Source organism: Petaurus breviceps, unplaced genomic scaffold (assembly GCF_028583685.1).
Source record: "Petaurus breviceps papuanus isolate PSGF00001 unplaced genomic scaffold, PetGlider_PUasm1.0 90701, whole genome shotgun sequence".
NCBI classification, from domain to species: Eukaryota; Metazoa; Chordata; class Mammalia; order Diprotodontia; family Petauridae; genus Petaurus; species Petaurus breviceps.
The window spans coordinates 7257602-7271465 of NW_027187316.1; the positions used below are offsets into that span (position 1 = coordinate 7257602).

The 13864-nt window shown below is 50.9% G+C and overlaps 1 protein-coding gene across 1 annotated transcript; it reads right to left on the reverse strand.

Moving 5' to 3' along the window:
* Window positions 1–205: 205 nt before the first annotated feature.
* Window positions 206–9799, reverse strand: TMEM151B (transmembrane protein 151B). The gene is made up of 3 exons (XM_069065848.1): window positions 9597–9799; window positions 6049–6489; window positions 206–4626 (listed from the first exon to the last, which is right to left on the reverse strand). The coding sequence occupies exons 1-3, from the start codon at window positions 9711–9713 to the stop codon at window positions 3499–3501; spliced, it is 1686 nt and encodes a 561-aa protein (XP_068921949.1). The 5' UTR covers window positions 9714–9799; the 3' UTR covers window positions 206–3498.
* Window positions 9800–13864: the final 4065 nt, after the last annotated feature.

Here is a 13864-nt window from a genome sequence, read left to right on the forward strand (position 1 = left end):
CACACACACACACACACACACACACACACACACACACACACACACACTGAAAGGGATACCACTGAGCGAAGATCAGGGTTCAGAAGGGAGAAAATCTCTGGGTGGAGAGTCTTAAGTGTTATCCCCTAAATCTAGACCAAGGTCCTACTTTGCTGCCAGCAGCCTATCCAAAAAGGCTGTAAATGGAATATATGGCACTGGGCAGGGATTTGAGGAGGAAGGAAGGAGGTACCAAGCTGTTGAGGGAAGTCAGTGAGTCATCTGGAAACTTTATTTTTCCACGTTTGGTTTGTGCAATCTTTTCACTTGGAGATCCTTAGCAGAAAGGCCACAGCGTGATGCACCCAATGGACAGAGCACTGTCCTACTCCCATCTCAAAACCCCTAGCCCTCATCCCCACCACACTCAGTTGTACAGATGCTCCCCAAAGTATGTGGCTAGTAAATGCCTGCATCCTACTCCCTCTGTCTTCCCAGGGTTGCCACCACCCTGCCTCCCTGCCCTAGGGTGTGGAGAGGACTAGGAAAACAGACAAACTCTCCTCTTCTGTCCCTCCTGGTATTTTTCAAAGAAACTAATGTAGAAATGACAATCCTCCCCATCCTATTACTCTTTCCCCCAGTCCTGGAAGCCCAGAGCTCCCTCCCTGGACAGAAAGCCACAGAAAGGAAATGTGTCAGGCAAATCCCGAGGGCAGGGTATTTGGGGAGAGGGCTGGCAGGAGCTGCCTGCCATCCAGCCGATGCCTAGCAGAGCACCAGTGGGGAGTATGCATGGGTGAGTCCCACAGCTTGTTGGTGCCCGGACCATCTGTGTGCCTGTGCCACTGTGAGTTGGATTCCATCTCTGTGCAAGAGTGTGAATGTGTGGGTGTGCAAGTGTGTGCGCTGCTAGCAGACTTCCTCATCAGAAGAATGAGAACATTCAGTGTAAGGTTTAATTTTAGAGATTAATTAATTTCACTGGTTTAAATTTCTCCTGCCAATCAGTGGAATCACCAAGCAAGAACCAAAGGATTCATGTCTCTAAGTCTGCCTCTGTGTGTGTGTATGTGTGTGTGTGTGTCTATATGTGACACCCAAGGCAGGGATGGCGAGTACAGGTAAGGAATGAGGGGTCCAAATCCTGATCCCCTGATCCCTTTACTTGTCTCATGACCAGACAAATGGCATTCTGCATTTCCACCACAACCACTCAGGACCTTTCTGAGGGCAATGGGCTGTAATGGTTTTCCTTCCTTATGAAGAAACAAGATGTTTTACAAGTTGACAGTAGGAGGAGCAACATGGAAGGGGATGGGGCTGGCCATGAAGTGGGAAGGGGATCTCCTGCCTTGCTACCTAAATCGGACAGGTGCCTCTTAGGTGGAGTGAAGAGATGGCTTAGACCAGTCCACAGACAAAATGGGGAGAGAGGGTACAGACTCAGGAAGGCAGTCAGTTGAGTGTTAGTTGTACAGTAGGGGAAGAGATGGGGAGAAGAGTTCCCATAGGAACCTAGTGGACATTCTGGTACCAACTTCCCACAGCCTCCCTCAACCTAGCTAGCTCAGCCCTTCACACACACACAAACACACAGGCGTACACATGTACACCAAGCTGATCAGAGCCAGGCCCTAACACCTTGAAAAACAGCTCAGAAGCAGTGCCTCTTAAATCTGTCCTTCCCCAAACCCCCAGAGAGGAGGGATGTGGGGACAGAGATGATGTTGCATAGGTGGAGGCCACAATGAGGGGGCACTGACATTGCTGGGCCCAAGGTGGGGGAGGGATTGTTACTTCTAGCTGTCCTCTGAGGGAAAGCAAGGGAAAATTCTAGATCAAGACTTGATAGTAACTCATCTCTGGATTGCTCTTGCCTTTCTGCACTAATTGAGCAGAAGTGAGCTTGAACTAGGGATAGACAGTTGGGAGGAGAGGGTAGCACACAGACATGCAGGCTGAAACAACAAGGGACAGAGAGGAAGTGCTGGGGCCCTTCTGAACCAAAGGACCAGGTTAGTGAATAGAGCTTAGGAGCAGCAGGAATGAAAGGCTGCTAAGCCACAGACAGCAGGAGAATAAAATGGGGGCAGGGCTTGTTCCTGCCTCCCTTAAGGGAACCTAGGATACACAGCAGTGACCCCAAGCTCATGTGGCTAGGGCTGCTGAGGGTTGGGGTATAAACACATCCCTAAAAGCCCCAAAACATTGGAATCCAGAATTTCTCCATTTTAGTCTTACGACAAAGCTGTCAGTTCAGGGAATGTGGGGGAGGGGGGCAAAAAGAGAAGCTCACTCTCCCCCTCTCAATTCTGGTCAGGTTCTCCCCTCCAAATTACACCACTCCTCTCTCCTGGTTACTCTCCCCCCCATCCGGTCCTTTAAGCCCAGGTCACTTTGTTCTGTCCTCCTTCCTGGCCGGCATCCTGTGTTTCATCTCACCCACTCAGCCTCCCCTCTACAGAAGGCTGTACACAACCTGGGCCCTAGGTGGAGAAACTGAGTCCCAAGTGAATTTAGGAAAGGAATTCACTTATTCTCTCTTCCTACTATGCAACCTCGGCAACAAGAGAAAGAGATCCAAAGGCAGTAATGTCTTTGTGAAAAGAGTCATCACTCTGGAAACCTGGACTCCTGGGATCAGAAAGATAAACAGGAAGCTTAAAGGAGGGACAGAGAAGCAGAAAAGAGACTGGTCTGGGAGGGTGGGCAGAGAGGCCAGAGAGGGAAGGATCTCGGTATTTTCCACGGAATTGAAGTGGGGCTGTTGAGAATGCTGAGCTCATCCAGAGACCCATTTAAATTAATGGGTTAATGTTAAATCAGGAACACTTCCCTTCCACCATGTCCCAACACAAATCAGGTGAAGTGGGGGAAGAGGGGAAGCCTTTTCTTATAGGCTTCCCCCAGTATCTTTCCTCCACCCAAGATCTTTCTCTCCCCAGCTCTATAAGAAGGGCCTGCCCCTTCCCTGGAGTGGGCTGACAAAAGGGGTGGAGGCAGGGATGTAGAAGAGGGAGATAATAGGACCCCAGATAACAGTCGAAAGATCTTGTAAAAGGCTGGGTCCCAAACCGGGTTAGGTGAGGCTGCGTCCCTTTATGCCCTTAGGAACACAGGATTTGGCTAGGGGCAGAGAAGGAATCGCTTTGGCCTTGATGGTTCTGAATCCCCCAAATCACTTTTTCTGAAAATTCTGGGCCACTCTCCCTCTCCCCCAAGCATACATACATACATACATACATACATACATACATACATAGGCACACACCACCCCTACTCTTTTTGTACAAGAGAGCCAAGATCTCAGGCCGTGTTGTTCTGTCCAGTCCCCCTCAAAGCGTGCCCCTTCTGTTTGTGGTCATTCGTACATCCATGGCTCCCCCGGTTGGGAACAGGGGACAAAGTTTGGCGTGGAGAGGGTTGGTGGTGGGAAGGCCCCCCCAGTCCCCTCAATCCTTGCGACACCTCCCCCTCTGCCGCCCACCCCTTCTCGACAGATGGGGGAGGGAAGGGTCACAGTGAGGTCTCCACGCAGGAGCCGTGGCGGTGCAATGGCCGGTGGCTGTGACCTAAGCACCCCTCCTGCCGATGGACTATGAGCACGGGAAAGTAGAGCGCGTCGTGGTAGGGTGGGGGGGGCCCCCCCTCTTCATCTTCATCGTCTTCATCGTCGTCGTCGCCGCCCATGCTGGCCTGGCTGGACAGGCGCGTCTGCTCCGTGGGGCAGCTGGCGTCGTTAACGCTCCCGCTCCGGCTCCTCCACAGGCAGCTCCGGCGGGAGCCGTAGAGGCGACCCAGGGAGAAACGACTCCCGCCACAGCCCCCGCTGCCCCCTGGACCACCGGCCCCACCCGCGCCTCGGGGACTGGCGCAGATGCTGAGTGCACTGCGAGAGAAGATGGACGAGCTGCTGACGGCGCGCTGGCAGTGCTCGCAGCTGCGGCGGTAAGGGGCTACCCCGGCTGCCCCCGAGCCGCCCACGCCACCGTAGCGGCAAGACGGCGCGTAGCCCCCGCCGGGCCCCCCGCCGCAGCGAGCTCCCAGCCCGGCCAGGTCCATCAACACGGCCTCGGAATAACTGGGCACTAGCTGCTGGTTGGAGCGGATGTGCCACTCCAGCTCCGTGCTGTCCACCGTGTTGACCCGAGGCAGGCGATGGGTGAGTGGAGGCAGGGACTCGTCCCCGCTCGGGGTGGAGCCGCCGCCGCCCTCCAGCCCAAAGAGCTTCTCCACGTGGTAATGGGCGTAAGCCGTGCGGTACTCGCTCAGCACCCGCAGTGGCCAGGACAGCGTGAGCAGGGCGGCTGCCCAGAAGGCAGACTGGCAGGCGTACCAGGGCGGGCGCGTTGGGTCGGGGAAGGCCACCATGTACTCGCGGAAGTCCACGTTCTTCAGGTGCATACCCTCGCGCGCTTCCATGTAGTCGTCCAGCCCCTCGTTTTCTGCAAAGAAGCGTGCGCGCTGGCACAGGTATGCATTCTCTGCCTCCACGCTGGCGAAGCTGAAGCACTTGGTGAAGCGCAATCGCGTGGCCGGCGCGCCCTCCAGCCCCACCAGTGCCTTGGACACGTCGCGGACACCACAGCGAGCGTAGTCAAATTCAGCTTCGGCCACGTGGGTGTTCACACGCTCGTGGTAGACCTGAAGCCATGGGGCGGGGTGAGGAAGGAAGAAGGCGAAAAGATTGAAGTGAGGCTCAGAAGTTGGAGGATCTATTCTCCTTCCTGCATGAGTCACTTCTCCTATCTAGCCTTACTTAGGGTGTTTATAGGTAAAACAAGGAGGTGAGACCAGATGGTCCCTGAGACCCCTTTCAGCTCTGATATTCTATAAACCTGATAATCTTCGCTTTCTCCTACATCTAGACTGGAGCATATATATATATATATATATATATATATATATAAAATCTTCGTCATTTCCCTATCCAACTCCAAGGGCCTGCAGTAAATGAGTCCCTAACAGGGCTGTCCTTATGAAACTCTAGAACTCGCCAACCCCGGCAGTCAAGGGCTCTTCACCAGCTTCCCGCCCTGCCTCAGCCTTCCTATCACACCCACAATATTCAAGAGCTCTTCAGTGAGACCAAACTAATTTGCTTCCCGTCCCTGTACTCGTGACATAACTGTTCCCCATCCTTAACCCTGCCCTTCAATGACCTCTCCACTGCTTTCCTCCAGACTGAACCAAACTCCATCCCTGAAAGACTTTCCTGACTAAGCCCGATACATTCTGGTCTCTACACAGGGAATCCCTTCAGAGTTTAACGCACCGAAGTTTGCATGTATTACCTCCTTTCCCTGCCTTTTAAGGGCGAATAAGTTTTTGAGGTTTTGGGGGGGTGTGTTCTCTCTGCAACTAGATAGTGAACTCTGGGGAGTTATGGTGGGTGACTGTGTCTTGTCTTTCAAATCAGAAGATCCCTCAGTACGCCTCACCACATGAGAACAGGAGCATCTGAATTGTAGGGACAGTCTCCCTCCATTAGACTGGGTACTTTCTAATGTCTCCATGTCTCCTAATCAGATTAGGTCTCCTCGAAGGGCAATAATTCACTATCAAAAAAGGAACTCTCAGAAGGCAGTAGACTGGGAATGTCAGCCCACTGAGGGAAGGAACTGTGTCACTTTTTATCTGCAGTACCTAGCAGGGCATCTGGCACACTGCAGTTCCCTAACAAATGATGCTTGAACTTGAACTTCTGAGTTTCCACAGGATAAAATATGTCTTCCCCCTAAGATTGGCGGCCCTCCGAGGGTAGGGACTCCCTCATCAGACTGCAAAGTCTACCCAGGAGAACAGTAGTGTCTTCTCCTTTTTTGTAACCCTCAAAATGTCCTAGGAGGGGGAAATCCTCAGGGGGAAGGCTCTCAGTCGCTCTGATAGGGCATGCACTGTCACTACATCCAGTGCTCACTCCTCCCAGATTTCTTTCCTCCCCATCACCTTTTTGTTCTCCATTACTCCCCTCCCCACCTAAATAGTGACCTTTCATTCCCTCACGTTTATCAGCCTCCTCCCCCTGAGTCCCTTTAGGCCCATGGCCCTGACCAGATCCCTTACCTGCGTGGTGGTATAGGCGTCCCCATTTCGGTACCGGGTGACCTGTCGGGTGCGGCGGACATAGTGGTAGCTGATGGCCTTCCACCAGATGCATGGCGTGGCCTGCTGCATGCGACCCACTCGCTCCCGAACACTGCCCACATCCACGCGGTACTGCAGCTCGTGGCGGGCTTGGCAGTGCCAGCATTCCACGAGGTAGACAGCGTAGAGCATGAGCAGAAAGGCCAGAGGGATGTAGACATAGCCATTGGAGCAGGGACTGTCGTGGTACATGAGGCTGTTGCCCTGGTAAGCGCTGCTGAAGGTGAGGCGAGTCACCGTAGTGACATGGCACCAGGCCACGGCCCCCAAGCAGCCGTACATGAGCAGCGATAGCAACAGGCACTTCCAGTGCGACTCACGGCAGAGGGACTTGGTGAAGGAGGGCTGCACTGGGCGCTGCTGCTCAAGGGTGGGGGGGGGGGTGGCGAAGAAGAGAAAAGGGAGGAATGAAAGAACACAGAAATAACCAATTGAAAACAAAAAAGGCAGGAGACAAATACAGAGAGAAGAGGAAGAAAAAGATACCCCTCCCCCCAAAAAATAGCGACATAGAGGTAAAAAAAAAGAAAAATATAGAGAAGAGAGAAACAGCAACAGTAAAGAAAGCAAACAGTTCAGAAAGGGAGAAGAGTCCAGGGAAAGAGAGAGATAAAGACACAGGGAAAGGTACAGAAATGGAAAGGAGGAGATGGCAATAGTGAGATAAGAAGAGAAACAGACCAAGAAGTCAGAAACAAAGTCACACACAGAGAAATAAATCAAAGAAACATCAGCAAAAAGAAACACACACAAAAAAAAAAAACAGGCAGGAGGAGAGAGAATAGCAAAAACAGACAAAGGCCAAAAAAAAAAAAAAAGGCAGACAAAGAAGATGAAATGGGAGAGGCAGGAGAAAGAAGGAAAAAAACAGAAGAGAAATAATTAGCAATGCCTTCCTTGGTGTTCTCCCCACTCCAGCATGGGCACCATGCCCATGCCCTTCCAGGTGCCCCAGACTGAAGAAGAGGAATGGAAAAGGGAAAATCCTACTGCTCCATTATACACACACACACACACACACACACACACACACCAAATAGTTCAGCCCTGTTCTAGGTATATACCTTTCTAAGTGTGCTTCTCCCACCCAACCCCAAATCCTCAGCTTATATAGTTGAGTCCTCAGCACTGGGGAGCAGGGAAGGGCCAGTGATCGAAGCTACACTCTATACTAGTAGGTAATGAAAATAGTAGGTGATAGTAAACACTTCCCTTTTCAAATCTTATTTCCTCTCTTAGGCCCTTTTCTTTTAACCTTCTCTCTTCCCCTGTATACTTTTTACCAATACTGTCTTTGAATTTACAGCAAGAGGAAGAAAGCTTGGGGTCCCAAGGCAAATGAGAGCCCCAGAGAATAAGAACACAGACAAAGGAGTGGAACTGGAGCCCAGAAAACTAGGAAACCCAAAGAGAGCACTGAGAAGTAGCCAGTGCAGGTGACACATTCCTTTTCCAGGTGTTTGTCCTGTTCTCCACTTCTCATCCTTTTAGTCATGCTGTGCCCTATACCTAGAATGGACCTGTCTAGCCTTCTGCTTTGAAATTCCTCCCTTAAAGGCCCAACTCTGGTACTACTCCCCATACTAACAATTCTCTCTACATCTTCCCCAATACCCCTTTTCTTCAATGTTGGAGATGTTCTCTCCTCAGAATTTCTCATCAAAACTTATCTGGATCTGTCCTTTTCATTAACCACATTTTTGCCTTGAATCATTATGCTTAGTTGTGCACACATCCTTTCCCATCTATTAGAATGCAAACCCCTTGAGCACAGGACTGGGATTTCATCTTTGTATGTCCAGTACCTATCAGGGTGAGGACACAAAACTGTAGATGCTTAGAAAACATTTGCTGAATTGAATAAATGAAGGATTTTTGCCTCTTTCATTACCGTGTAGGAGAATGATTGCTTAAACTAAAGTTCATCTTATGCTTAGGGTCTTCCATCCCTCATTATTAGGTAGTTCTTCCTGATATCTAATCTTAATTCTTATTTTTGCTGGGATTCTCCCTCCCTCATTTGGCTTCCTAGTATGATCCTGAAGTTCTAGCTAATGGAGGAGAGAGAAGAGGAGGGAATTTAGAAAGGGTCAGAAGAAGAAGGGACATTCCAGGGAAAATAGGAAGAGCCAAGGAGAGTATGAAAAGGGGATGGTATAGAAGGATTCAGAAAGGGTGGCATAAATTTAGGCAAAATCTGGAATGAGGAAGAGCTCATGCCTGAAATTAGAAAAAAGATCTGGACATGGGAAAAGTATGAGTGAGCATCTGTGCATAACTATGTATGTTTGTATGTATGTATGCATGTGCATGTATGTTTATGGACCATATATTCTCAAGAGGGTTGGATGCATGTTTTGTGCCTAAGTTCATAATTATATTGGCAAGTGAGTCTTCGTGGTTGTGTACAAATCTATGCATGTGTGTCCATCAGTGTATGTATGTGCAAGAATTAACATGCTTGTGTCTGGGAAGGTGGGGGCTATTGTGGGTGTGTCTGTTTCTGCCTGTGTTTTGTCTCATCAAGCTAGTGATTGTGAATTAGACATTGGAAAGGGATATTTCTTGACCCCTTCATCTCCCTTGACCCCAACCGTAATTGTAGGACTTATCCCTTCCCCCACTCCTAGTGACCTGGCCTAGAACTCATAGACCCAGTACTGAGGTTTGTAAAGAAGCTGTCTGTCCCCAGGGCAATGGGAACATTGGGAAGGAGAGCTGCCTGCTCTCTCATATATAATTTTAATGACTCCTACATGAGATCAGGAGGGAATCTTCAGTCTTCATCTTTTATGTCTCCTTCCCTCCGTAGCACTGTCCAAGGTAACCTGTTACCTAACGGAGTTCCCCAGTACATGGACTCCCTCTCCACTACACACCCTTACAATCTTCCTTCCACTGCCATGGACCCTCTGCCCCTTCCCTTCCTGGATGGAATCACCAACTCCAGATTACCCACCTGTCCCCCACCCAAAACACACAGACACTTTCCACTCCCTGTTCTCCAGTCCCACCAGAGAAACCCTGCCCAGTTGCCCCTCCCCCTCCCCAGGACCCCCCCCCCGAGCCCCGCCCCTTGCCTCTGCCCCCTTCTCAATACCACGGACAGTTCTGGAGGGGGGATGGGGAAGGGGGGGCGCGGATGTGCAGGGCTGCGGCTGCAGCCGGCCGGGCTGAGGGGAAGTGGGGGGGGGGGGGGACCGGAGAGGGCCGCGCTGGGGGGGGGGGTCCTGGGGAGGGGGAGGGGCAACTGGGCAGGGTTTCTCTGGTGGGACTGGAGAGGGGGGAGGGGAGGGGGGGGGGGGGGGGGGGGGGGGGGAGAAGTGGTATTCTGGACCACGGCTAAACTCTATGGGGGAGTGGAAGGACTTGGGGTGGGAGAGGTGGAGAGGGACTTGGACGTGCTTCCTCAGAGAATGCGAAAGGAGGTGTGCTGGGGAAGCAGGGGGCACGGGGATGGTCCTCACCTCCTCTCGGGCGGTGCCCTCCGCCGCCGCCGCCGCCTCCTCCAGGGGCCCGGGGCCGCCACCGCCGCAGCCGCCGCCGCTGCCGCTCTCTCCTGCAGCCGAGCCGGGGGGAGACATGGCGCAGGGTGGGGGGCGCGGAGCTCGGAGCCTCCCTGGGGGCCACCGGGGGCCGGGGGCATCCTGTGCTGGCCTGGAGGTAGGGGGAAGGGGGGCGGGAGGGGGCGGGGCCCTGGCTGCTCCCCACCCCCCCGCGGGGGGTGGAGAGGGAGCCGGTGGAGGGTTCTGGGGTTGGAGAGGCCGGGTTGGGGAGGGAAAGGCACTGGGGGGTGTGGGGTGGGACGGAGGGTAAGGACTGGGAGAGCTGGACCAGGGCGGAGGGACCGGGACCGGGGGCAAGTGTCACCTTGAGGCCCTCCCGGCGCCGCTCCGCCTCCCTCCCGCTCCCGCCGCCGCCTTTTGTCTGAGCCGGGAGCCCGAGCCAGTGCGCCCCCCCTCTTCCTCCCAGCGCAGCTGAGCCCCGCCTCCGCCCCCCCAACTCCGCCTCCCCCAAAGTCCCACCTAATAATTACCCCTAGCAAAGAGGAGATGCGACAGAGGGGGATCCCAAACCCCCATCCTCCTCTGCACCAGGCAACCCTGCCTCCTTTCTCTGGTCCCCTTCTTCCAGTCTGAGAGAGCCTTCTCCTTTGCAGCAACCCTTCTTCCCACTGGCGTGGGTCTCCATGAGGATAGGTAGAGGTCACCCTCCTCCCCAATATTTCTAAAAGCTCTTGAATATTTGGATGGATAAAGACCAGGAGCAAAAAAAAGGGGGGGGATGGAAATGAGGAGGGCTGGGAATCAGATTGAAAGGAGACTAGGAGGAACGCTATAGGCAAAGGATAGAACGCCAAAGTCACATTGTAGGTAGACACCCTAGAGAACATGTCTCTGGCACTGGGTACTAATATAGGGGTGACCAACTAAGCATAGACACAAACACCTCTTGTTTCTCCTTCACCTCTGCGGGTCCATAGGTCAAGGTGTGAGTGGAGGCAGGTGAAATGAGGGGGAAACAACTCAGAGTCACTTGAGGTCCTAGACATTCTGGCTCTCCAGGAATGTTCCTGGCCCAGGGGGACAGTAGAAACTACCAAGAAGGGTGGTATCCAAACAGTTCAAGCTGGTCTTCACTTTTCTATTCTCCCCCAATCTTCCTCTCTCATTCCCTTGAAGTGGAAAGCATAGCATTTTGAATCAGAAGAGTTGGATGATGAGCAAATTCAGCCTCTTAGTAGCTGAGTGCTCTTGGACTAGTCACTAGAGGGCTATGGGACTCAGTTTCTTTATCTGTAAAATGATAGGATTGAAGTAGATGGTCTCTGAGATCCCTCTCAGCTCTAACATTCTATGGCCCTTTCCAGTTACCTGAGAGAGATCAAGTTTTCATTAAAGCAGCCTTTTAGAGCCTTAGACTGACTCGGTATCTTTGGCCTTCCCAAGGTCACCTCACCCAGCCTCCTTCCCTTAGCCTAGCCTGACCCAGTAATAAATATAGGAAAGATTGTGGGCTAAAGAGAAGGGGGAGAGGGAGGGCTGGTGTAGGAGCTGGAAGAGATTAACTTTGGTCCCTTGTTCCAACGTCCCTCATCCCAGCACCTCTAAAGACATCCTTCCTCACATACAACCTCACTCTTTACCTTTCCACTTTCAGTCCGAACTAGCCTGTCCAAGTCTAACTGGGGAGGGCAATTCTGACTCTAACCCTATATACTAGGCTATCTCATATATTAGTCTCTAGGATACTTGAACTCCATCTTTGTCATCAGTAATAGCTCCATCTGCCTTCTTCCCTACTGTCTTCTCCAGTTCAGTGGGGTCCAGGGTTGGGGTATGGCTTAAGGACAGACATCCTGGGTGCCTGTTCTCTACCTTCTGACTGCCTAAAAGACAAGAGTACTCTCTCCTCTGCCTTTCCCAAACGGTGGCCCCACAGCCTCAGGAAGGAGGATGGAGTAGGGGGTTCTGGTTAGAGCTGCCTCTAGGACCTGCTGACCAACTGGTTGTCATGACAACAAACATGCTTCTCAAGGAGAAGCGTAAATGGGTTTGGGGGGGGAATTGTGGGGGGGGGGGGGACGATAAAGGGGCTGGAAAATAAATGAGGAAAAGGGTACAAAGGGCTGGAAAAATCGGAGATCTGGGGATTTGACTCCTGTGGGAAGCATCAAAGCTTCCCCAATGCCAAACTTTCTCTGCCAATATTATGACGAGAAAAGGGTCTCCTCTCTCCCCCTTCTCAAGTGACACCCTCTCAGCTTAATAAGACTGATCCCTTAGACTGATTTTCTATAGGGATTCAAAGCTTCAGAGCTAGGAAGACGGAGTGTGGCTCTATGCTGACCTCATGTGGTCAGAGATGGGGCTACCGGAGGGCGCCAGTATTTGGTTTCTGTCCTCTAGATGCATGCATTCCTTTTGAAGGAAGAAAGGGAACACCGCTGAGTCCTGGGTTGCTGTGTCTCAGTCAGTAGAGGCCAAGGATCTTTGGACACCTGGAGAGGTCTTAAAATTTCCCAGCTACAGTGTATATGTGTTTGGGGGGGAGGAAGTGGGAGGGAGGCAGACTGGAATAGAAAGGTTAGAATGATATTGGAATAAAACACCTGAGCTGGAGTCTCAGCTCTTCCACTTGAGATGTGTGACTAGGCAAGTCTAAAATGCTATAGAAATGGAAAGTATTGATAACAACAAGGATGAAACTGGGGTGATACATTTGTATACTCCTGGCAAGATTTTAAAAATATATTCCCCATATGTTACTATCCACCAGAAGCTTTGGGCCTTTACTTGAATTATCACAAAACAAATACCTCTTCACTACAGAGAACAGGATTTCCTGGCATTAAAAAGATGTACATTTATACAAAGTCATCTTAAGCTATCATCGCCTCCCCCTCCTTACCCCATAGGAATGGGGCCATTCTTCCAACTTTAATAGAATATGGCATCAGGCAGGGGAGCCAGTCCTCCATTCACTCATAATTTTTCTTTGATCTTATAAGGAAACATCTTATGATGAGTTCTGATCTCTGATGTGCTTCACACCACAGCCTTAATCCATACCAAAGTTTATTCATGCATGAGGATCCCCTCTATATACTGCATAATTCCTAGCCCCAATTAGAATGATAGGGGAGAAATCACACCAGGGGAGTAAGGTAAAAGCAATTTATATACCTTCTACATACCAGCTTTCTTGATTCCTCCCAAAAATGCCTTTGATTTATTTTGTGGATATATGATCTATGTGCTTGCTTTTATATATACTGTCTCCCCAGTAGAATTGTAAGATCCTTGAGTTAAGTGACTGCTCTCTTTGCATCTTCATTTACCTAGCACAAAGTCTACCCGATGGTAGGTGCTTAATGAAAGTCTGTTGATTGGTTTTCTTCTCACTGTGGATGAAAGAAGGGTTGGGTCAGGGTTTGCCAGGAGGGGGCCATCCCCCAGAGGGATAATTCCTAGAGATAAGGAGCATAAAAAGAAGAAAGGGAAGAGGCAGATTTCTAGTACTACAGTTATGACAGTAGTTGAGCATTTCTAATCTAGAAAGACTATAAATCTAGTAAGATCAATCTAAAATGTCCCTAGTTTCAGGGATAAAGAAAGGAGGCTGAGTGCTGAGGGGAGTGTGCTAAATGCTGGAATGAAGCCAAGCACTGAGAATATAAGATACATACTGGAATAGGTATAGCAGCAAGCACCCCAGCATCCCCAGGGTGGCTGCCAGGACGGGTTCTTAGATCTGCTTTTCTAAAGGAAAGTAACTCAAAATGGGTTGACAAGCTTACTTTAATCAATCATATATATATAGATATAGATATAGATATAGATATAGATAGATATATATATGATTTACCTAGTTTAGGGGGAAAAGGTCAGCACCCCGAAATTCAGGGTATACAGACAGAAGTTACAAGACAGAGAAAAAGATCAAGCAGACAGGCTTCCAAACTGTCCAACCATTACATCCATACCAAATCAGTTACCAGAAAGGGAAGCATCAACATCTGGGTTTGCAAAGGGGGGGGAGGGGGGTGGCTCAACAGCTGCCCAGAGTCTCATCTGGTTAAGTCACACAACACTTCTCAAAGTGAGCCCCAAAACAAAGCCTCACATCAGGAATTATATAACTTTCTCCTGGGTCAGAGAATGTAACCACCCTCTTGACCCACTGCCCCATCACACAGCATCAAGGTGTGGGCATTCCTGAAAACCAACACTCC

Coding starts and splice junctions, on each gene's coding strand:
- TMEM151B (XM_069065848.1), bottom strand. CDS start 9,713: ATGTCTCCCCCCGGCTCGGCTGCAGGAGAGAGCGGCAGCGGCGGCGGC. Junction 6,490..9,596: donor AGGGCACCGCCCGAGAGGAG/GTGAGGACCATC, acceptor ACCCTTGAGCAG/CAGCGCCCAGTGCAGCCCTC. Junction 4,627..6,048: donor ACGCCTATACCACCACGCAG/GTAAGGGATCTG, acceptor CCATGGCTTCAG/GTCTACCACGAGCGTGTGAA.